The 24803-nt window shown below is 38.2% G+C and overlaps 1 protein-coding gene across 1 annotated transcript in view; it reads right to left on the minus strand.

Moving 5' to 3' along the window:
- Positions 1–127: 127 nt before the first annotated feature.
- Positions 128–24803, minus strand: part of kcnh4a (potassium voltage-gated channel, subfamily H (eag-related), member 4a) — a 39365-nt gene continuing 14689 nt past the window's right edge. Inside the window, exons 5-16 of the mRNA XM_051097794.1 lie at positions 21346–21607; positions 20590–20747; positions 20141–20348; positions 17820–18014; positions 17423–17622; positions 12690–12939; positions 11635–11834; positions 8479–8517; positions 6485–6837; positions 6268–6353; positions 3191–3267; positions 128–3053 (exon numbers count right to left, since the gene is read on the minus strand). Coding sequence (XP_050953751.1) covers positions 2166–3053; positions 3191–3267; positions 6268–6353; positions 6485–6837; positions 8479–8517; positions 11635–11834; positions 12690–12939; positions 17423–17622; positions 17820–18014; positions 20141–20348; positions 20590–20747; positions 21346–21607 — 2916 coding nt within the window. The 3' untranslated portion in view covers positions 128–2165. The remainder of the gene's footprint in view (positions 3054–3190; positions 3268–6267; positions 6354–6484; positions 6838–8478; positions 8518–11634; positions 11835–12689; positions 12940–17422; positions 17623–17819; positions 18015–20140; positions 20349–20589; positions 20748–21345; positions 21608–24803) is intronic.

The raw sequence follows: 24803 nt of genomic DNA on the forward strand, positions 1-24803 counted from the left end.
CACTTCCTGTCTCCGGAGGTACCTTCTTCTGATCGAATTTTGAAGGCAGCATAGATGTATTCTTCGCTGCCTTAGATATCCCACAATTCTGTGCATTCCATTCGGTTGAGCCGTGACGGTTGAGATAAAAAAAAAAAAAAAAAGGCATCTGAAAGTTGCGTTTGGTGGTCAGTTTGTGTGTAAATGTATATTTCTGACTAACTTTTTGCACTTTTGATGTTATTTCTAGCGAGAAATCAATATTATAGTATCTAAATATTTTAGTTATCATTAAAATTCGTTCTATTTTGATATAGATAATTAAACCGTTGCGCTGTCTCAGAAGCCTGTCCGAAATTAGTTTCATGAGGTGCCTTTGTGCAAAAACATTGCCTGCAAAGTCATACATGACTGATAAGGCAGTGAGGCAGCAAGTCAGCTGTCTAGGCTTTCGGACGCAGCCACTGTTTACACATTTGTTAAGGATACGCAGAGTGAATGTGAGCAGCCACGCCATCGTTTTCAAAAGTCTCCATTTTGGTCCGTTTACACTAAAACGCAACCCCAAAGATTTCAAACTAAAACGGGGTCAGCGTTTACAAAAGTCTCCATTTTCGAGGGTCGAACACGCTAGGGTAGTGTTAACCACGAGTGTAACCATAGCAAATGTTATGCGTTTTAAAATGAAAATGCACTAGTGTAAATGTAGCCTCAGGCCCTGTTTACACTAGTCTGTTTTCGTTTTAAAACTGCGTTTTTGGCTACATCTGCGTTAATCCAGATACATTTGATAACGGATGACACTCTCCATCCACACTAGCATCAGAAAACATTGAATTCGCTTTACTGCGCATGCGTAAAGCCTCAAAAAAGCTTAATGAGACAATACAGATGGAACAGATTTGATACGTTTTCGTGCAGTTCTTCTGACATTTTATTTAGGAAAATATCTCGCCATTCATTGAGGCGTCCAGGTCCCACTCACCCCCGATTGTATGTCTGAACTAAAACACAACTGCCCTCATGATTTTCCACAAACAGCAATCACGGGTAAATTTTCTGTCATTTTTTCAGGACTGTGATATGAGGAGTGTAGCAACACATCTGTAGCAACAGTGTTAAAGTAAATATCGCACATAACAGGCTCAGTATGGGTATATAAACATAGACATCTACTTCTACAATGTGTCACATGACTAAACATGCGTCATCGTTTTCAAAAGATGCCTCAGTTTTCACAGTTCACACTACAATGCGAGAACAGTGTTTTCAAATTTATGACCTGTTAACTTTAGTTTGTCAAAATATTGCGCCCTTTCCTGCCTACTAAGTGCTTCTCTATATGATTTAGCAGCTTCCACACGTTTTTCCGTGGTTTAGACAGCATTAATTAGCAGAACGTATTCAGTAGTACATGAACCGTGCAATCCATGCTTTTGTTTACATCCGAGTATCTCCAATATGGCCGCACACTTGGGTAACTGACCAAATTGTGACGTAAGTGCAAACCTTCTATTAGTGTGGACAAGGCCTCAGACATTATGTTAAAGAATGTTGGTAACCAAAGAGTTATGTTAACCACTTACTTGCATTGTATAATATCTTCTTTTATGGTCCACAGAAGAAAGATGCTCGTACAAGTTTGCTACGAGAAAGAATGTGAGTAAATGACAGAATTTAGATTTTTGTGTGAACTATCCCTTTAACACACTTGAAAATGTCAGGGAAATAAAATGCATGATTATTTAATCATGACATTAGGTACAAGTGTTTAAAAATTAGGCTTTGAAAAAGATGGGAGTGTGATAACAGCCTGTAAATTCTGGCTCTTTGTAATCTATGACTAAGTCCTAAGGGACGCTGTCTTATGCAAAACCTACACGGTGAAACTGCCAGTGTAAAATCAGGCCATATGGAATAAAACGAAACCAACCAGTGGAAACAGATTTAACCTAAATACAATTCGGCATGACTCACAGACCTCTAAGTCCTACTTGAATCGAAAAAGAGGCGATTTTGAAACAATAGGCACGGTTTTGCACATTATCGTGCGTGTCTAGCATAACCCACATACACGGCTCCCACAATGCATTGCATTTGGCTAAAATGGGGGCATTATCCATGCAGTAGATAAAGAGTATGTTAGAATGCTCTTAATATGTCCATCACTCCTGCTCAGCGACGGCTCAGTCACTGTGTCGCTCCCCAGCAAGTCCTGGTTTCCCCTGTTTCTCTCCATTGGATGATACAACGGGCTCAAGTGTGTGAACAGGACTCGATCCCACCAGGTCATTCTGTCTCGGACCTGTGGGGAAATGCAGTAGGCTGGAACTACAAATCCCAGAATGCGACAGCGAACTGACGGCTATAAGAGGCTCCGATGGGCCGGTTGGTGTAACCGATAAATGAATGGGTGGGGGCGCCCTGGTATGCAGGTCAGAGGTCATCTGTGCATTTAAAGATGGATGCGACTGACTCTGGATGTTGTGGGTGCACAGAGATAATGTGTTTCCAGGACTTCCACTCCTAACCTGAGGAACCGAAACATTTGACGGAAATGCCGCCAAGCCTAAAAGTGACCCGCCATTGCGGGGAACATGATGTCCTAGGTAAGGAGAGTTGGGTGTGGTTTTAGAAGTCTGATATGAGTTTTGCTGACTCTCTACGCCTAATGTGGCAACCCTTTCCTGGTCAGGGCAGCATGGAAAATAAGTTGAGTGAGGACTGGGAGCTTGATGGAGCAGCTCTATGTCCCCTTCCTGCCCCAAGACAGAGCCTCTTTCTTGGCTGTGGCTCCCGCTGCAAATGCACGTGTGTCTGGATCCTAAAGAATCTCTCAGAGACACCTCCGGTTGCAGGCAAGGACCTGCAGACATGTTGTAGGCCAGCCTAGATGGCCAGTCGGCGGTCGAGGAAGCGACGTTGGTACAGTTGGATGATGTATGACAACTGAAAGAGCTGAAGGGACTGAAAGAGGAAGCGAAGTGAGGTGGGGTCACGTGCGTATGCAGGAATTGCATCATTTCGTGGAGCTCCTTGGTCAGTGAGGACACTTCCTGGTTCAAGTGGTTCATCTGAAACCGTATCAAACATCAAAAGTTGATGTCAGAATATTAGTGAATGACAAATAATGCTAACTGTCACAAATACTATTTAATATAAAGAAAAAATATTATTTATATGTATTTTTCTTGTGAGTTTATCCTGATACCTCTGTATTGAGTTGACGGAGACTCTGTCTGACCTCCTCTGTCTCAAGGAGAAGGTTTGCGCCAACCTGAAATGGGTCTAAAAGAACCAAAAGAAGTAAGAAACAGACAATGTTTTATGCACAATGTACCATTTATTTATTATAAATATTGCATAAATTATTACAGTCTAAAATGACTGAATGTGCAGCAGCTTTTCTCAGTTATTTTGCAGTGGAAGTGAACCAATAGCAATTATGTATTTGTGTTTGTCAGTGACAGTAGGAGTACAATTAACGGTGACCTACATGTGCATAATGAGTGTTTACTGTACATGTACATCTGTAGCAATCGAATAAAATGTCCAAACTGAATAAGCTGCCAGAATGCCAATAAATGTGTTTATATCCAAAGGAACATTGCAGTAATTGCTAAACAATTTTTGACGTTTATTTAATAAAAGAACACTATTTTAAGTGCGTACATGACCTCACAAGCTGTCAGGTTATTAAGGATAATAGGTGTAAGATTGTGCATGCAGTTGCCCTAATAATGTAATAGTACACTGAAGACATGAACAGCGTGCTGACATATTTAGCGAAATGGTCAGTTTGACAGGCCTGGGAGTTATGAATCTTGATTGGCTGATATTGCATTCTTTTTTTTTTTTTTTTTTTTTTTACCTCAGGACAATATTTGGCTGAGATACAACTATTCTGAATCTAAAAGTGCAAACAACTATTCGGAATCTAAAGTGCAAAAATTTTGAGAAAATTTTTGAGAAAATCACCTTTAAAGTTGTCCAAATGAAGTTTTTAGCAATGCATATTACTTATCAAAAATTAAGGTTTTAAATATTTACGGTAGGAAATTTACAAAATATCTTCATGGAACGTGATCTTTACTTAAAATCCTAATGATTTTTGGCATAAAAGAAAACTCGATAATTTTAACCCATACAATGTACAGTCATGGCCAAAAATATCGGCACCCTTGCAATTCTGTCAGAAAACGCAACCCTTCTCTCAGAAGATTGTTTCAGTTACAAATGTTTTGGTACTCACACGTTTATTTATTTATTTTTTTGCATTGGAAAAACACACACAAAAAACTTTTTTTATTCCACACAGAACCCAAAAAATGCACTGGACAAAATTATCGGCACCCTTAACTTAATATTTGGTAACACCCCTTTTGGAAAAAATAACTGAAATCAGTCACTTCTTGTAACCATAAATGGGTTTCTTAGACCTCTCTGCTGGGATTTTGGACCACTCTTCATTTGCAAACTGCTTTAGGACATTCAGATTTGAAGGATGCCTTTTCTCAACTGCTGTTTTGAGATCTCTACACAGGTGTTCTATGGGATTCAGATTCATACACTTTGTTTGTAATCATTTCTGAGTGCTTTTTGAGGTGTGTTTCGGGTCATTGTCCTGCTGGAAGACCCATGACCTCTAGTGGAGATGCAGCTTTCTGACAATGGCCTCTACGTTGTGCCCAAAATTTCTTTGGTAATTGTGAGATTTTACGATAACGTTCACACAGTCAAGGCATCCAGTGCCAGAAGCAGCAAAGCAAACCCCAAAACATCTTTGAACCTCGACCATGTGTGACTGTAGGGATTGTGTTCTTTTCTTTGAAGGCCTTATTTATTTTTCTGTAAACAGTGCCATGATGTCCTTTACCAAAAAGCTCTACTTTTGTCTCATCTGTCCACAGTACATTCTCCCAGAAGGATCGAGGTTTGGCAAAATCCAGTTTTATTTTTTTATGCCTTTGTGTCAGCAGTGGTGTCTCCTACCATAACGTCCCTTTTCATTCAGATGGTGACAGTTAGTGTGAGCTGACACTGTTGTATCCTCTGTCTGCAGATCAGCTTGAATTTGTTTGGAAGTTAATCAGGTTTTTTATCCACTATTTGGACAATCCTTCATTGTAATTTTTTTATTAATTTTGCTCTTCCGTCTATGTCCAGGGAGGTTAGCTACAGTGCCATGGGCTGTAAACCTCTTAATGATATTGCACACAGTGGACACAGGAACATTAAGATCTCTGGAGATGGACTCCTAGCCTTGAGATTGTCCATGTATTTCCACAACTTTTTCTCTCAAATTCACAGACAACTCTTTACACTTCTTTCTTTTCTCCATGCTCCGTGTGACACACAACACAAAGGCTGAGTCAACTTTTCTCTATTTTATCTTGTTGCAAGTGTGATTACTATATATGCTTGAAAAGCAATTATTTCTTAGAATTTTGACATAGTGCCAATAATTTTGTCCTACACAGTGTTTTATACAACAACACTTATACAGTAAATCTAAATCAGTGGTTCTTAACCAGGGATTCTCTACAAATTTAGATGGGGGGGTGGAATTGTTTTGGACAACTAGGGGACTTAGAGTCAAAAAGGTTGAGAACCACTGATCTAAACCATAATGCACCGGTCTAATATTAAAGCGAATAGTTCACCCAAAAATGAAAATTCTGTCATTAATTACTTAGCCTCATGTTGTTCCAAACCCATAAGACCTTTGTTCATCTTCAGAACACAAATGAAGATATATTTGATGAAATCTGAGAGCTTTTTGACTCTGCATAAACAGCAATGCAACTGACACGTTCAAGGCCCAGAAAGGTAGTAAGGACATTGTTAAGTCCATGTGACATCAGTGGATCAACCAAAATTTTACGAAGCTGCGAGAATACTTTTTGCGCACAAAGAAAACAAAAATAATGACTTTATTCAACAATTTCTTCTCTACTGTGTCAGTCTTTGACAAGTGTTCACGAGAACACAACGGCACATGCGTGTGGTGCTGCTGATGCAGGAGAGTCATAACATTGAAATTAAACCACTGATGTCACATGGACTATTTTAACGATGTCCTTACTACCTTTCTGGGTCTTGAACATGTCAGTTGTGTTGCTGTCTATGGAGGATCAGAAAGCTCTCAAATTTCTTAAAAAAATATTTTAATTAGTGTTCTGAAGATGAACGAAGGTCTTACAGGTTTGGAACAACATGAGGGTGAGTCATTAATGACAGAATTTTCATTTTTGGGTGAACTACACCTTTAAGAAAGGTCCACCTCACCTTTGACCTCTGTGTTAGGAGATGGTTCACTGTGCTCAACATTGAAGTGAAAAGCATGTTCGTTATCCTCGATTCCATCGACAACCCTACAGGACAGACAAGAGAATACTAGTGCATTAATAATCAATATTATCTTCTCTCAGTATCAATATTTTTATATGGATGTTTCCTCCTTCTAGAAGTAATACCATTGTAAATACAGTTAAAGCAGACTCACCGAGGGCTCAGGTCCAGTGGGCTGACACAATTTAGGGTTGGAATGAGCAGCTTGGCTGGTCTGTGGCAGGAGCTCTTGTCTATTCTTGGGGCGGGAACGGCAGCTGGAGACAGTTCCTCATGCGGTGGCATCTGAAGAGAGGGGCTTTGTACCCGGGAGCTTTTAATGGGCGATCTGCAGAGGCGGAGCATGCTAAGGTGCCGAAACTCCTCCCCTAACATGGCGCTCAGATTTGACTGAGATGAAGGACAGCCCAAGCCAGAGAGCAAGGGCTTCCTGCCCAGGTCGTGTCCAGCATCATCCTCCTGGTCGGCCTCCACAATAAACGGCAGCTTGGAATCATCAAAGCGATCCTAGATGTAATATAAGGGGGTGGAGAAAAGAGCCTAAATGGGGTGTAGGTGGTTGCTATGTTATTACTTCTTTATTATATTAACCAGTCCAGAATATATTTGAATGTGAAAAGTCATAATTACAGCCTTAAGGCTGAAAGTTAATTGCTTTTAGTTCATTTGTAGAGCACAGGAAATGCATGAATTTGTGTGTGAAAAATAAATACTGCCTCTTGAATATTGCACTGTTGTTGCTGACTTTGTTGTCATGTTTTATAACATGTTGTCTGGTGAAATCAGGATGAGTTTATTTATCAAAATGATTGCTTAGATATTTTTATGGAAGCCAATTTCCGCCACAGATGTTATGGGAACTTTTTATCTCACAATTCAAAATTGTGAGATATAAACTCACAATTGCAAGGTTTATTCTGACTTAAAGTCAGAACTGTGAGATGTAAACTGAGATGTAAACTCGCAATTGCAAGAAAAAGCTGCAATTACCTTTTTTATTCATAAATTCAGTGATGGAAACAGGTTTCCATATATATTAGATTTTTAATAAAATATACTGTATGTGGAATATTTATGTTATGCTGTTTAGTTAAAATTTTAGGATAGTTTAAGCACTTTGCTCTCCATGACATGCACACTACTTTTGAACTTTCTATTCAATAATAAAAATGTATCACAGTTTCAACAAAAATATTAATCAGCACAACTATTTTCAGCATTGATATTAATAATAATAAATTGAACAGCAAATCAGCATACTAGAATGATTTCTGAAGGATCATGTGACAGTAATGATGAAGTAATTATGCTGAAAATTTTGCTTTGATCACAGGAATAAATTACATTTTAAAATATATTAAAATAGAACGCAGTTATTTTAAATCGTACAATATTTCACATGTACTGTTTGTATTGTATTTTTCATCAAATAAATGCAGCTGCCATAAGAGACTTCACAATGGAGAACATTTGCGCAGAACTCTGTCATAAGAGCTATCTAATCCAAATAGATAATTGATACAGTAATTGCAACTTATAAGTCATGGCAACCTGACATCTAAAATGTACTCAAAAGATTTACTTAATTAAACAGATGAACTGAACTCAAAAAAAAGCCATGAAAAAAAATGCTTGCCTTCTATTTCTAAATATCTATGAAGCATTCACTTTTTACAGTGTGGGGGTTCATGCTCTCTGCTTTTGGGAAAGAACACTCGAAATATTTATGAGTCACTGCCGTGTGCGTGTCATCGTGTTCTTCTGTGTGTGTGACTCTGTATACTTCCTCTGGTTTGTGTGTGTGTGTGTGTGTGTGTGTGTGTGTAGCTGTTCTGATCATTAAGACAGCTGGCACAGCAATGAGACAGAGGGTCAGTGCCACAAACAGATTGCTAATTCACCTGATTCAGGCACATCCAGATGAGCTGCTGTCTGCCAACTCTGATGTCGCACACATACACATACACATCTGCAGTTCAGAGTGAGACTAATAATTGGGAGCTTATGTAAGGTAGCCTTTTGATAAGTGTGGGTATGGCAGCGCATGTGTGTAAGCATGAGAGTGTGAATGGAAAGGTTAAAAAGAACAGGAAAAAAGTCAGCATTTTGGACAGCACTGTAGAAGGGTGTGATAAATCTGCTTGTTACCTGTGGGAGTCGAGTTGAGCGAGAGAATCTGGCTTGGCCCTGTTGAGATAAAAGAAAATCCTGAGTACCATAATGACTCAAGCTCAAACAGAACACAAATACACACTTGCCAAAAGCCTGTTTATTTATTTATTTTTTACATTGGCTTATTGTTGATTGTGTTATTCATTGTTGATTTATTGTTAATTTTATTTTATTCTATTTTATTTTTACGCATATTTACTCTGTAAAGTGCTTTGAGATGCTAAGTATATATTCAGGTATTATACAGTTGAGGTCAAAAGTTTACATACACTTAGCAAAATCTGCAAAATATTAATTATTTTACCAAAATAAGATGGATCATACAAAATACATGTTTTTTTTTTTTTTTTATTTAGTACTGACCTGAATAAGATATTTCACATAAAAGACGTTTACATATAGTCCACAAGAGAAAGTAACAGTTTATAAAAATGACCCTGTTCAAAAGTTTACATACACTTCATTTACTTGAATGATCCACCACTGTGTAGTTTTTTTTGTATATATTTGTTCACGAGTCTCTTGTTTGTCCTGAACAGTTAAACTGCCCGCTGTTCTTCAGAAAAATCCTTCAGGTCTCACAAATTCTTTGGTTTTTCAGCATTTTTGTGTATTTGAACCCTTTCCAACAATGACTGTATGATTTTGAGATTCATCTTTTCACACTGAGGACAACTGAGAGACTCATATGCAACTATTACAGAAGATTCAAACACTCACTGGTGCTTCTGAAGGAAACACAATGCATTAAGAGCCAGGGGGTGAAAACTTTTTGAATTTGACGATCAGGGCAAATTTGACTTATTTTGTCTTTTTAGAAACATGTAAGTATCTTCTGTAGCTTCTGAAGAGCAGTACTAAGTGAAAAAAATAAAAATAAATCATGCAAAATAAGAAAAATGTACACTTCATTCTGTTCAAAAGTTTTCACCCCCAGGTTCTTAATGCATTATTTTTTCTTCTGGAGCATCAGTGAGTGTTTGAACCTTTTGGAATAGTTGCATGTGAGTCCCTCAGTTGTTCTCAGTTGAAAAGATGGATCTCAAAAGCATAAGTTCCCTTTCGAACGGTCTCTCTCGTTGCGTAGACCGCTTTGGGGGAAAACTCCTGTTTTACTCTGTACTGAAGCCTGATCTGTTCACGTTTGTGTAGCTGCACAAACCAATGGCGCTTTAGCCCACCAGAAAGGGCGGAGCCAACCTCGCATTAGATCATTCGACTAAAGCGACGAGGATCATCGCTTCGCTGACTCTGCAATCAAGAAGCCGAAGAAGGAAGAAGCTTAGCCTGCTGCTTGCTGCCGTTGAAGAGTCCCGGCAGTGGAAGAAGCAGTAAGCCTTCTCCTGTGGCCATCCAAAACTTAAAAGAGCAAATTTCTGAGCTATTTACTGGCGATGTTGTTTCAAATGTTGCGTTGCGAGTGTGGCTCATGCAGGAATTCTGCATGATGCAGAAGGGCAGTGAGCGTGTTCACTTAGATGTAATGCTGTCTACCAGAGCATGAATCTCGCTCTTCTGTGCTCACGGACCATCCTCTCTTGAAGACAGCCCCGCTCTCCCATTTCTCTTCTCTCAGTGAGCTCGGAGAAAGAAACAACTAAGTCACGGGACTGAGCAATCGAGTTTGAGTGATCCCATGCCGGCTGAAGCCTGTGTGCTCACTCTCCCTGCAGCACTTTGATCCACCGGATCAGCGCCCCTTGTTACTAGTGGCTCCATTCTCTGGGTGGATCAGAATAGAATGTTGTCACCAATGACTTCATATCACTGACAGCATTGCATTTGTTTGTGCGTCACTGAAGCTGTGCTCACTATGACAGGCTGCTTTCACTTCTTAATGAAGGCAACCCGCTCATCTATTTCATCTTCTCTCAGCAAGCTCTGAGAAGGAAATGATGAAGTCACGGAGTTGAGAAATCGTGTTTACGTGATTGCACACCGACAACAAGCCTGCATGCTCATTCTCCCCCCGGCACTTTGATCCACCGGCGTGTTTTACACGTGAAAAGAGAGAAAACGCCCCTCATTACATTGAGCGGCTCAATCCCTCTAGGAGGATCGAATTGGAAGGCTGTCACTGATGATTTCATATCGCTGACAGCCTTGGATCTAAGCGCGCTGTATGCCTGGGACATGCCCACGCTGAGGCTGCGCTCACGGAAACAGTCTATTCTCGCTATGAGAGCGTGTGTGTCTCGCTCTGCCTCTTTGCGGTTTGCCATCCTCTATGATGATGGCACTGCCTCTCACGTTCTCTCCTCCCAGTTGCCTCGGAGGAAGAAACAGTGAAGCCCATGGCCGCCTCGCTCTAGGGGTTTTATTCAAACTTCTGTCTCGGACAATAAAGCTCTCGTTCTCCAACAGGAAGTGCAAACACTGCTTGCTAAAGTTGCAGTGGATATAGTGCCGCCAGCAAACAGGTGAGCCCAGGTGGTTACCCTTTTGGCGCTCCCTGTTGCAGAAGGTGAGGAGGGGCCTAATATGCTTTGTCCTGTCAGGGCATTGAAAATATATCTGGAGCGCTCTAAACTGTTTCAACAGTCAAAGCAACTCTTTGTTTGCTTTGGAGGCAGCCAAAAAGGGTTGCCGGTCTCAAAGCAATGGCTTTCCCACTGGATAGTTGATGCTATAGCCTTGGCGTATGCCGCAGTAGGCTTACAATGCCCGATAGCAGTAAGGGCCCACTCCACAAGAAGAATGGCCTCCTCCTGGGCATGGTCCAGTGGGATTTCTTTTGACAAGATTTGTGTGTCCGCCAGTTGGTCGCTGCCATCTACCTTTGCCAGATTTTATAACTTGGACATCCCCGCCCTTCAAGAGTGGGTTCTTTCTGGAAGGCTCTTTTTAGTGCTTCAGGACTGGGCTCAGAGAGTAGATGGTTCTTCATCTTCTTCTGGCGGGCTAAAGCACCATTGGTTTGTGCAGCTACACAAACGTGAACAAATCAGGCTTCAGTACAGAGTAAAACAGGAGTTTTCCCCCAAAGTGGTCTACGCAACACTCGTTCCCTTATCTCAGGGACCTGAGGTTACGTCAGTAACCGGAGCGTTTTTGTTCAGTTCAGTACTTAATAAAAAATAACATGTATTTCGTATGACTGTCTATTTATATTGTGTGTGTAATGCACTTTACCTCTCTGAGGTTGTAGGTGAGGTTGTGGTGTATGTCCTCATTAAAGCGGCTGCCGTATTCTGGGTAGAGCTCTAGAACCTCCTGCAGCGCTCTGACGCTGATGTACTGTAGATCACAGTAGGTCAGAGCCTTTACATCTGCGTTAGCTTTGATCACCTGATCCTTCCCAGGCAGGTCAGCGCCAATCAGGTCTCCCTTACCTGTACACCAGACAAACATGTTAGTACACACGAGACAAGCTGTTGTTTGATTTAACTGCGCGAAGATAAACAGAACACTTGTAGAACCAAGCTTATCACTTTAATTAATTATCTATCAGTCTATCGGTTCAACTGCCAGATGCTTATTTATTTGGTTTGAGCTGAAAACAGCTGCATCAACCACAACAGCTGGCACTAACATTTAATTATTTTAATATATTGATTTAGTGAGATCTAGCCTGCTGGATCTAAATGGACTGAAAGCACTGCCTGCAAGAAACTGGTTAGATTTGTGTCACAAGATGCAACCGTTTAAAGGGTTAGTTCACCCAAAAATGAAAATTCTGTCATTAATTACACCCTAATGTCATTCCAAACGCGTAAGACCTTCGTTCATCTTCAGAACACAAATTAAGATATTTTTAATGAAATCCGAGAGCTTTCTGACCCTGCATAGACAGCAACACAACTGACACATTCAAGGCCCAGAAAGGTAGTAAGGACATTGTTAAAATAGTCCATGTGATATCAGTGGTTCAACCGTAATGTTATGAAGCTATGAGAATATTTTTTGTGCGCAAAGAAAACAAAAATTATGACTTTATTCAACAATGTCTTCTCTTCCATGTCAGTCTTCAACATGCATTCACGAGACTACCACGTAACGCTTAATTTGTATTCTGAAGATGAACAAAGGTCTTATGGGTTTGGAATGACATGAGAGTGAGTAATTAATGACACAGTTCTCATTTTTGGGTGAACTAGACCTATAAGGTTAGTCAGTTCACTTGGTGTTTGGTAACATCCCTAACCAGCATTTTCTGGGCGTTGATCTATACCGTTTGTGGAACATACCCAGTATGGCCAGCACCATGCCGTCCTTGAGGACCTCTAAAGACCCTGAGCAGACGAAGTGTTGAGCATGCAGAGCATCTCCATGCCGAATGAGGTACTCTCCAGGTGCACAGAAGGAGGTCTTAATGTGCAAGGATAGAGAACGCAAGCACCCCCTACTGGCAGAGGAGAAGAGTGGCAGCTGAAGAATGTCTTTGTTCAGGTGCATGGCGATGTCTGCCCGCAGCTCGTCTGGGAAGTCATGTAAAAGCTAGCGGACAGGAAGAAAGATGGACATTAACCACAATGCCATGGGGTGATGTAAACATCATGGCTGCATCTTAAAGCTATGAAATGCAGGATACAGAGATAAAAAAAGGTAACAAGGCATGTCCGAATCCAATAATCATGTCACATCCTGTCTACTGAGATAACTTTCATCTGATTATTTTTTGAAGGGAGTATAGATGTGAAGGTGCTGCTAATGATATCAAACTCCCCGGTGCATTCAATTCAGTTACAGCTGAGATAAAAAAACAAAAACAAAGATGACCTCTTAAAGCTGGTCGTTTGGTGTGTAAATGCATCTTTTGAACTTTCTAGCAAGAAATTTGTTTTGTGAAAATCTAATACTATCAACAAAGTTCCCTTGCGCATCATTAAATTATTATGCTAACCCAGACGTCTGTCAGAAATCAGTTTCTGGAGGTACCTTTGTGCATAAATAGACCAATTTGGAGTAGACATCACAGTTACGCCATTTTCAGCTGTGCGCGCATTGTGGTGGCAGAAAAACACTGGTTAACAAGTGGAGAGAAATGGGTAAAAACCATGGAATAAAATGAAAAATGTATTGTTGTGCCTTTGGATGTCAGAATCGGAATGCAAATCATTTATATAGAAAACTGTCATCAAAGATGCCATTTGAAGCTAAACGCAGATGTTTAAATGGACAGACTATTGATTAAACCTGCTATGATTACTCTACTTTTAAAGCACAAATTTGATTTTAACAATAGATCTACATAATATTCACATATGTAACCCTGGACCACAAAATGATCCATTTTCTGAAAGTGATCTGAACTGATTGACTGGAAGCTGAATAAATAAGGTTTCCACTGATGTATGGTTTGTTAGGATAGGACAATATTTGGCTGAGATACAACTCTATGAAAATCTGGAATTTGAGGGTGCAAAAAAAAAAAAAAAAAAAAAATCAAAATATTGAGAAAATCGCCTTTAAAGTTGCCCAAATGAAGTTCTTAGCAATGAATATTACTAATGGAAAATTAAGTTTACAGTAGGAAATTGACAAAATATCTTCATGAAACATGATCTTTACTTAATATCCTAATGATTTTTGGCATAAAAGAAAAATCTGCAATTTTGATCCATTGTTGGCTATTGCTACAAATATACCCGTGCTACTTAAGACTGGTTTTGTGGTCCAGGGTCACATATGCAGTTCATAAAGGACATATTGTATTAGCCCTACAGTTGCAACATGAAATACTAGTTAAACCTGTAACATTTTACATAACATTTACCTATTTTATCTCACAATTCTGACTATTTTTCTCACAGATGCAAGTTTATATCTCCTAATTCTGACATTATAACTCGATTTAACTCAACAATAGCGAGTTTGTCAATTCTGAGGAAAAAAAGTCAGAAGTGTGGGATATAAACTTATGTCCCGAGGGGAAAAGAGAGAATGACGAGTTGATTTTTCTTCAGAATTGTGAGGTATAATCTTGGAATTGCAAGAAAAAAGTCAAAATTTTGAAATATAAACTCAAATTTACGTTTTTTAATTCTTTATTAATAATCATTGGAATAGACAGTTACTTGAAAACTCTCATTTTCTGCCACCAGATAGGCTGCGCCCACAAAAAACATCATCAATGCAAACATCGCATTGGTTTATATTGCCTGCAAAGCTACTACTTAATAGAGCAACGAGGCAACTACTCAGCTAAGGATTCGGATGCAGCCTATGTTTACAGTTGTAAAATAAAGAGTTACTGTACTATAACACTGTCATTCTTTTACTCAAGTATAAAATGAGGTAATCCCACTTATAGATCAGAATCTGTTTTTCAATATGATCTCAACATGATGCAATATCAGCAGTGTACAGTAGCTGTTTGAAGGGTGTTCCTGTGAATGGTTTGCAGTGGTTTTTTTTGGTGTTTTCAATCACTGCATAAATTAGTAACATGACAGATTAGAGTGTAAATGAGCTTGGGCAAACTTCAGTTGTTTTTCTTCCGACAAATACACAGTGCTCGGGAGTAACTAACTAAAAGTAGCAGTGCTGCTAACTAAACTTCATTTTTAGTGGTGTGACTGTAGCTGATTATGTAGCTTTTACCGCAACACGCTAATTTTGCCCTAACACTGATTTACACATAAAGCTTTACAGCTAAGCAAAATAAAAAATAATGAAACATACTCTTTTAAACAGTCCTCTCTCATGTTTATCACTGGAAAAGTCAGATTCATTTTCAGTCAATCAGTTCAGATGGTTCATTTATTTCAGGGGTGCCCAAACTCGGTTCTGGAGAGCAGAGTTTAGCTCCAACCCCAATTAAACACACCTGAACCAGGTAATCAAGCTCTTAACTAGGCATGCTAGAAACTTTCCAGCAGGTGTGTAGAGGCATTTTGAAGCAGGACCGAGTTTTTATTTTTTGTACCAAAATGCTGCAGTTTACCAACTTAAAAATAGAAATTAGATAGTTTTTTCTGTTTTTATTTGTTATATTTAGGGCTGGGTGCTGGGTGATTTGATTGATTAATTAACAACAAAGAGAAAAAAACAACACATGATTAACTGCGCGTTACGCACACATATCGCTATAGGTGTCATTCACACAGAATGTGATTTTGTGTTGACAAAGATGCCACACAGGCAGTGGAATAGGAAAAACATGCAAGAACTTTTTTTAAGCTTGAGCGGCACGTTTTTATACTGCCGTTTCCATGCGTGAGATGCTGCAAGAGACGCGAATGTAACAGTCAAACATTAATACAGAAAAAACAATGGAAAAGCAGTGCAATCGAATAAAAAACTACTACTGCATGTCTGATATTTCATGTTTGTATCATGGTGACAGGCTGATAGCTGCTGTTCATTGTTTTTATAGAAGATTTATAGTTACTAATAGTCTATTGGTGTTATACCTTCAGTCAGTTTGAATTTGAATTGACCTTGACCTTTGAGATTGTTTTCAAAGCATTTTCCTTGCATTATTTCTGAACATATAATATGTACAAGACAAGTTTGTACAAAATGTAGTTGTAGTTTATGCATCTTTTCTGCAAAGATATTTAACAAGTGATTTGTGCATTTACATCATGTTGACAACTTAATTTGTGGTGCACTTGGACTAGAATTTTCTTTAACTACAGGGAAAAAGTTATGTGAATCATGTTGTAGTTACATTTTCAAATGGTAAAAAATCTTTTTTCCTGTATCACCCAGCCCTAGTTATCTTTAATCTGTATTAATCTCATCAAATTATTTTTACCATATAAAGAACTACTCTGATATATACATATGATTTCTTTATATACACTACTATTTAAAAGTTTAGGGTCAGTATGGATTTTTTAATGTTAATGTATGCTCAAGGCTGCTCAAAATACAGCAAGAGCCAGTAATATTGTGGAATATTATTACATTTTAAAATATCTTTTCTATTAAAAAAGAAAAATAAAAAAATCTTATTTGATTATATTTTAAAATGTTTTTTTTAATTTATTTCAGTCTTCAGTGTCATATAATCCTTCAGAAATCATTCTAATAAGCTAATTTGCTGCTCATGAGTCATTTCTTATTGTTATGAGTGTTGAAAACAGTTGTACTGCTTAATATTTTTGTTGGAACAATTTCTTCAGAATATTTTGATGAATATAAAGTTAAACAGAAAAGCATTTATTTGAAATAAATCTATTGTAACATTATAAATGTCTTAACATTCGTCAATTTAATACATCCTTGCTTAATAAAATAAGAAAAAAAAACTATTGATCGGCCAACAGATAATTAGTTAGATAGACAGATAGACAGATAGACAGATAGATAGATAGATAGATAGATAGATAGATAGATAGAAAAATAGATAGATAGATAGATAGATAGATAGATAGATAGATAGATAGATAGATAGATAGATAGATAGATTTTAAAAAGAATATCTTTAACTTTAGTTTAACTACTTTTAAATTAGTAGCTTATAACTTTTTACATTTTAAAGTAGCTTCCCCAACACTGCACTCAAGATCATCTTGTTTCTGTTTTAATTAGATATGGGTCTTTTCATTGTGGGCAGTCCAATTATCACCGCTATAACAATGACAGTATTCAGCATTGGTGTAAGTCTCAGAAAGCTATAATTAGTCCATTGAAAGTAGATGTGACCCAGATCTGTGCTTGTGAATTTTTCTCCATCTGATGGTACTAGTATGTTATCAAACTCTGATGGGGGCTTTTACACACTTAAAAAAAATACTTAATTAAGTTTCTATATATAACCCTTAATACTGTACTGTACTGAACGCCATAGAACACTTAATTCAAAAACGCTCTATATGAAAACAAAGAGCCGACCTGAGCCTCCACTCGATTAAATGTTGAAGATAAAGCAAGTGAATTAAACTGTCATGTCATTGTGTAAACACTGCAGTCATATGCTCCACAGCCCCGGCTCAAGTATCACATCATGGCTTGGTTTGCAGGGTCTCACCTCGTTGGCATTGATGCCATTGTTTACAGACCAAGTGGTCTGGAAGTACTCCAGCATGCGCTGCTTCAGCTGCTGGGGCAGGCGATGCACACGGATAAAGTCCTTCAGATCTTTCATACGCGTGTGGTAGAGCGAACGGCGGGAGTACATGCGCTGGATGATGGCTGTCACGTTTCCAAACACCACCGCATGCATCAGGGCTGTGAGAAGAATGCGAGTTAGCGAGGGAGTCTTGAATAATTGGCTGTCTGAATCATCTCAGTGAACAATATGTTCTACATCTTAAATTAGATACTGAACTTTCTGAAATGAAACTATATGGTTACCAAAACGAGGCTCTCTTGACCTACAAACAAGTTAATTATACATTAGGCCTGAAATGAGCTGATGAACACACCCCCGATAAGCATGGTACAGATGGAGAAGATCTTCTCAGCGTCTGTGTTGGCACAGACGTTTCCGAACCCGACGCTAGTCAGACTGCTCAATGTGAAGTAGAGCGAAGCGATGTAGGCGCTGCGCAAAGATGGACCGCCAACTGTACCATTTGTGTAAGGAGTCTCCAGACGCTTACCCAACTCCTGTAGCCAACCTACAGGGGACAGAAACAGTGGAAATAGACAAAAAAAAAAAGGGATTCAAACATCAACATCATATTGACTAAAACATTTGGTAAAAAAGCACAAAAGAAAAATTTAACAACTGACATGCACTACCATCCAAATGTTTCTTGAGCATCAAGTCAGCAGATTACAATGATTTCTGAAGGATCATGTGACACTGAAGACTGAAGTAATGATGCTGAAAATTTACCATGACAGAAAATAAATATAATTTTTAAATATACACTCTAAAAAACGCTGGGTTATTTTTTTTAACCCAAATGCTGGGTTCAGGTTGTTGGGTCATTTTATTGTGTTATTTTTAATATTTTTTTACCCAGGTGCTGGGTAGTTTTTCTGTAACTAAACTGCTAGCTAATTTTTCCACACAACTGCTGGGTTGAGCCTGTCTCTGATGAAACAACCCAGCTGCTGAGTTACAGTCAGAGCGCAGTCTTTCTTCAGCGTAATAAGGGTTTGTATACATTTTATTTCATTTATAAAGTCTTTATTGTGCTCTAAATTATATTATTTTATGGAATGCAACATACCAGGACGAGTTGTCGGTCAGCTGCGTCAGCAGCGGTTGTTTCAAATGATGGAAACACCTTTTACCTTGCATAACATAAATTGATTTTATTCATTATAATACTGCATTTAATTTAATTTGATGGTAAAATATGTTGTCAAATCTCAGTACTGGTTGTTTATGGGCAGGTTATGGAGTCAGTCACAGTATCTTTCAGCTACGAGTGAAACGCAAGGTTCGTAATTCCCCAGGCGAACAGCAGCCCATCACCGGCTCAGATTTCAGTGACACGCTGGCACAAAAATTAGCACTATTTTGGTGAAAAGTGATTACAGAGAACGGATGAATGCACTTAAAGGGTTACTCCACATCAAAATGAAAATTCTATCATTAATCAGTACCTCCATTGGTCCAAACCCATAAAAGCTTTGTTCATCTTTGGAACACAGTTTAAGATATTTTGGATGAAAACCGGGAGGCTTGTGACTGTCCCACTGACTGCCAGGTTAAATACCACTGTCAAGACCCAGAAAAGTATGAAAGAGATCATCAAAATAGTCCATCTGCCATCAGTGGTTCTGAATCTGAATTTTATGAAGTGACGAGGATAACGATTTTATTCAACAATTCATCTCCTCCAAATCAGCGTAGCGCCATTTTGGAGAGTATCCGCTGGATGCAAACTGCGTATGCCGTTCTGTGTCAGCCGCACCACACAGATACGTTTTCTGCGTATATTTACACTTTAATTTGAACAGAAACAGTGTATCTAGATTACACGTAAACCAGGGTTAATGCTGGGTTGAATACATCACAATTTGGCAACCCAGTAACCCCTATTAACCCAGCGCTGGGTTGCCAAATAACCCAAGTTGGGTTGTTTTTTGTTTTTTTTTTTTTGGGGGGGTCATTTTACCTTTTATTATTATTATGAAAGGACAGCTAAGAAGTGACAGGAAGCAATGTGGGACAGAGAGATGGGGGAAGGATCGGGAGAAGTCCTCGAGTCGGGATTCAAACACGGGACGCCCGGAGTGCAACGGCACTGTACGTCGGCGCGCTGCCCACAAGGCTATCGGCGCCGACAAGTTGGGTTGTTTTTAACCCAGCATTTTTGAGAGTATATATTTAAATAAAAAGTTGTGATCATATTTAACAGTACAATCTTCAAAATAAAGGTGCTTTAAAAGGTTTTTCATAGTGATGCCATAGAAGAACCATTTTTGGTTCCACAAAGAACCATTTAGTCAAAGGTTCTTTAAAGAACCATCTCTTTCTTACCTTTTTATAATCTGAAGAACCTTCTTTTGCCATTAAGAACCTTTTGTAAAACAGAAAGATTCTTCAGATGTTAAAGGTTCTTTATGGAACCATTTAGCCAGAAAGGTTCTTCTATGACATCGTGAAGCACCTTTATTTTTAAGAGTATATTACAGTTTTATTATATTTTTGATAAAATAAAAGCAGCATTAGAGAACATAAGACTCTTCTTTAAATAGGATAAAATGCTTTTTGACCTCTGAACATTTGAATGGTATTATATTTAACTGGCATCTTAATACAGACAGAAACCACACAGCCCCTCACCGATGTCCCAGGTCAGGGGGTCATTGCTGGCAAGCTCTTTGCGTCCAATGACGTACCAAACACAGGCCAACCAGTGTGCCAGCAGGGCAAATACTGACATTAGTAGTGTGAGGACCACAGCACTGTACTGAGAATAACCATCCAGCTTCTGCAGCAAGCGCAGGAGACGCAGCAAACGCACAGTCTTCAACAAGTGCACAAGGGACGTCTATAAAATAAACAAACATTTAGTGCAGCCTTACACTATGAAAATGACGATAAATATTGAAAAACCAAGAAGGGAAATCAGGTTTAAATTTTTATTTATCTGAACTTTGGTTAAACTTTGGTTTACCCTGCATGAAACCACTGCTGTAATATACACTAATATTAGTGAGTCACAAAATGACATAACATAGCATAGAACAATCATATTTTATAGTATTTAAAGGGTTAATATGTATTCTCACCACTGAGATGTTGAATAAATACAGCAGATCAAAGGGCAGAGCAGCGATGAGGTCCAGGACGAACCATGTAGTACAGTAGTGCAAACAGATTGAGCGTGCATCATAAACCACTTGACCCGCAGGCCCAACGTAGGTGGTTCGAAAATTCAGAATGATATCTAGGGAAACAATTCACACAAAAGCAAGCGAATTTAGAAATATAATTTGTTTACAGCATTCAAAAATTGAATAATATTTCTCACCAGAGCCCTTGTGAGTTCATAAACAGCGCCCTTTCAATCGAACACAAATATTGACTGTGAATGCATAAATATTAAAAAACATGCTAATTAGAATGATGAAGCCTCGTACATGCTGGACTGAATAAATATTCATGAATCCTGTTCTGTGCAGATCTCTATTCCACGGTACATTTAGTCTCATCAACCAATTATTTTACCACATCCGTGTTCGTGAGGTTTATTAAATTACCACTGGCTTCAGGTCACAGTGGGGCTTCCGTATTATTATTATTATTATGATTAGTTTTATGCTATGCTTTATGCTAAAAACCAGATTATACTGCGTGTGTGGATTAGAAAAGATGGTCTCGGCTGGGAACGAAGGTGTGATTGTCACTTCGTTAACATGTTTAAGGTGAAAGTAGCTCTGAGCTCTGCAGATGTCGAAAGTTAACACTTTAAAAATGGAACAGAGGTGGAAATGAACCCCAAAAAGGAGATGTAGGACATAGTTTTCCACAATCACACCACACACCGAGGATGAAGAGCATCTCCACAGCTATGTCACTGACAATGGTGGTTCTGGAGGCGGAGTCACAGTCCGGGTTGTCAGGTTCGCTGTCATCAGGAGCGGAGAAGCAGACGTTGTATGGGACAGTGACTGCTACGTAAAATGTCGCGAGGAGGATCAACCAGTCCCACAGTGCTTTGCACACGCTGTAGTGAAGCAAAATGAAGCGGGATTTCTGCACCGACGCGACCTTGTATTCCGGGAGAGTTGGTTGTGAAAAAACATTCTGTGAAAAACAGAAAAGAAACGTGTTTTTATTTCTGTTTCTACACTGACAAACATTACACACTACAGGAAAAATAAGCAGTTTGAAACTAGGATATAATCTTAGATGTCATTTTTACTAACAGCCTCTTAAGTGGAAGCATTTCTTTTTTCATGCGCAAGCAAATTATTTCTCAGCAGTTGGTGATTTGAGTGTTGCTATAAATCATAAAGGCCGCATTCAATTTCTTCTGAGTAATTCTCAGCCTTTTAGCCTGTAGTACTCTGACTTTAATCACGGCTGATCCAAATAGTCTTCACGACGTTTTTTGTGTGAATGTGGGCCACGCTGTGCCCGTGTTATTGGAGTTTTTAAATTAACTGGTGACCCAGCATGCTCAAATGCGCAATGTGCATGTGCTGTCACCTCATTAAAAAGAAAAAGAATAGTAGTCTAATAGAAATTGTTTCTCGTTACATTAAGCATGAACCAGTAACCTTTTAAAACACTTGGTTATGACAAACAGAAGTGGTCTACCCTGCTACCACAGATTGACCTTCTGCTGAAGTTTTGTTCTAAGAGGCAAAACCATCTGAACTAGATAAAGTTAACTTTAAGTTATTTCGAAATTAAAAATGAAGATATTCACAGAAGGAAGTCTCCAAAACAAATCTCACAGACTCTCATCTTGACGGAAATGCTGCATATTTCTCATAAAAAAGTAATTGGTGATATCAAACACCCCGCTTTGCTAGTTCATAGAACTCTGCGCTTGATGTTTCGTGTTTGTGAGTGCAAAAAAATCTAAATGTGGATTAAATCATTTGCCCTGGAGATACTAGAAAGGCATTTGCAACACATCAAAAGGTTTACAGTATCTAACTTTTGATATTGCTTCCTGAATCCGTCAGAAATAAATGGCTCATTGATTCTCCACACCTGCTGCATTCAGAAAGAATATTTGAAAAGCTTAAGACATTCAGGAAAGGTGCAGGTACAGCTCATAATGACACACAGCAGGAACATTTAACATTTGCTGTGAAATGCCAGGGCAGCTCTTAATGCTAATTGTACCTCACCACAAGAGAATCTCCTCAGTTCCCTGACTCTGATTTACAAGTTCTCGATTCTGATTCATTTGAGTATATTTTACGTATATTCCTCTGCTAAAGCTGTAAGTTACACATGACAGTATTTCATATTGATTTGAATTATATTTTTGAAATATTCTGTAAAAGGCTCGTTGTTGTTAGTTTTGGGAATGTGGCTACACAGGTCATGCTGTATGTTTGTTTTTGCTTGCAGTTTACAAGGACGTGTCAAAAAAAGAACTTTCTTGCCATTATTCCTTTTATTGTGTCACATTCAACACAGACTGCAAATTCACAGAAATCACCTTATAACTTATTACTGTGAAGTTGAGACAGCAGAACAAGGACAAATACAGTACAAATACATTCACGCAGCCATTGAAATAGGCATGGAGTACAAGAGCGATCTATAATTTTAACAATTGATCGTTCAAATAAAGATCAGATAATCAATATTTTACCATTAATCAACATTTTTCCAATAGATTTTGATTTCAAATATTTCTGTTTATAACTTTTGTCATTTGAGACACATGAGACTAGAGGTCGACCGATATTGGATTTTACAGATACCGATAACTACGTTGGACCACACTGGCCGATACCGATTAATTGACCGATAGTTTTTACGGAAAATAAATATTGCTCTACTATTTAAAAAAAAAAAAAGTAGCCTACTGAACCATACTTTGTAAATGAATAAAAATATTAATATTATATATTGATCATTACAGTTAGTTCATTGTTCATTAATGTTAACAAAAGCAACTGAACTTTTTAAAATATATCAGTAAATGCTGAAATTAATGCACTCTAACAAGGAACAATACTTCTATTCTACAAATTTTATCAATCTTAATGTTACAAATGGACCTATATTGTAAAGTGTTACCATTACATCAACAATTAAGTTAAAGATGGCCATCTTTAAATATCTACACAAAGGCCACAGTATTGAAATTGCATACATATGGATATTGTGTACTTTCACAATTTAACTGCTTCTATTTAAAATATAGAAATATGTTAGTCACACAACAAGCAAAAGTGCAGCGTCCCGTCTACTTTTTTCCTCATGCCAAGCTAACATGGTTGTCAGTCAGCATTAAAAGGTATAATTGCTGCTTTTTGCAGTGCAAATGTTTGTGATAAAAAATAATAATTATAATAATAATAATACGTTTCATCAGTTATTTTACGTACAGATCGCTGCATTCCTTATAGATTTCTTCTCATTCGAAATCGGATATACAGATGAAGTAGCCCAGTAAGTTTACACTTGTTTACATTTCTTACAGGTTGTAATCAAATGAGGGTGAGTAATTAATGACAGCATTTTCATTTTTGGGGGGAACTATTCCTTTAAGACACAAGTATAGTATGTTCAATATTTTGTACCATATCAAGCCCTAGCTAACATGTATTTACAGTCCAAACTTTTCTAACCTCCTGGGAAGAACTATTTTTGAGACATGTTTTAATTTGTTTTCACTTCGACTAAGGTCTAACTCCAGCTTCTTATTCTTTCATGGATATGTTTGAATTTTTGTAGCTTCATGCAGCTGTGAGTCATGTCTCCATCACTGAACATTCAATAGATGTTTTTTTATATCCAAAACCAGTTGTTTACATATAATTTATTAAAAGGCATTTAGAGGTGGGTGTTCGGTGAGCTGTAAGGATTTGGGGAATGGTGTGTTCTTTCCTAGGACTGATTGTCCTGTACAAAAGGGCTGTTGTTTGATATTCTTATTTATGAAAGCAAGTATCGTCAGCTGGACGTAAATATTGAACATTCTGCTAGATCAACACAATTCCAGACATTAAATGAGGCTGACCTTTTCATTTTAACAGCTACAGTAGACTTCTGTTTCATCTTGTTAGCTGGAAGCACGAGGACCTTTACTCTTTAAAAGTGTCAACAGTTTGTAAGGTCAGTCATTAAAGAACATAATGGCAGAGAACAAGAATCTCAACTTCATATGCTGGACTGAAAAAAAAAAAAAAACATTTTCTTTATCATTATTCTCATCTATTTTCCAGGGGAAAAAAACACTACTTAAAATAAGATGAATTTACTTGCATGAGAAATTGTGTATGATAAAGAGTTTTTATTTTACAGAATA

Source organism: Labeo rohita, chromosome 3, assembly GCF_022985175.1.
Source record: "Labeo rohita strain BAU-BD-2019 chromosome 3, IGBB_LRoh.1.0, whole genome shotgun sequence".
Lineage (NCBI taxonomy): Eukaryota > Metazoa > Chordata > Actinopteri > Cypriniformes > Cyprinidae > Labeo > Labeo rohita.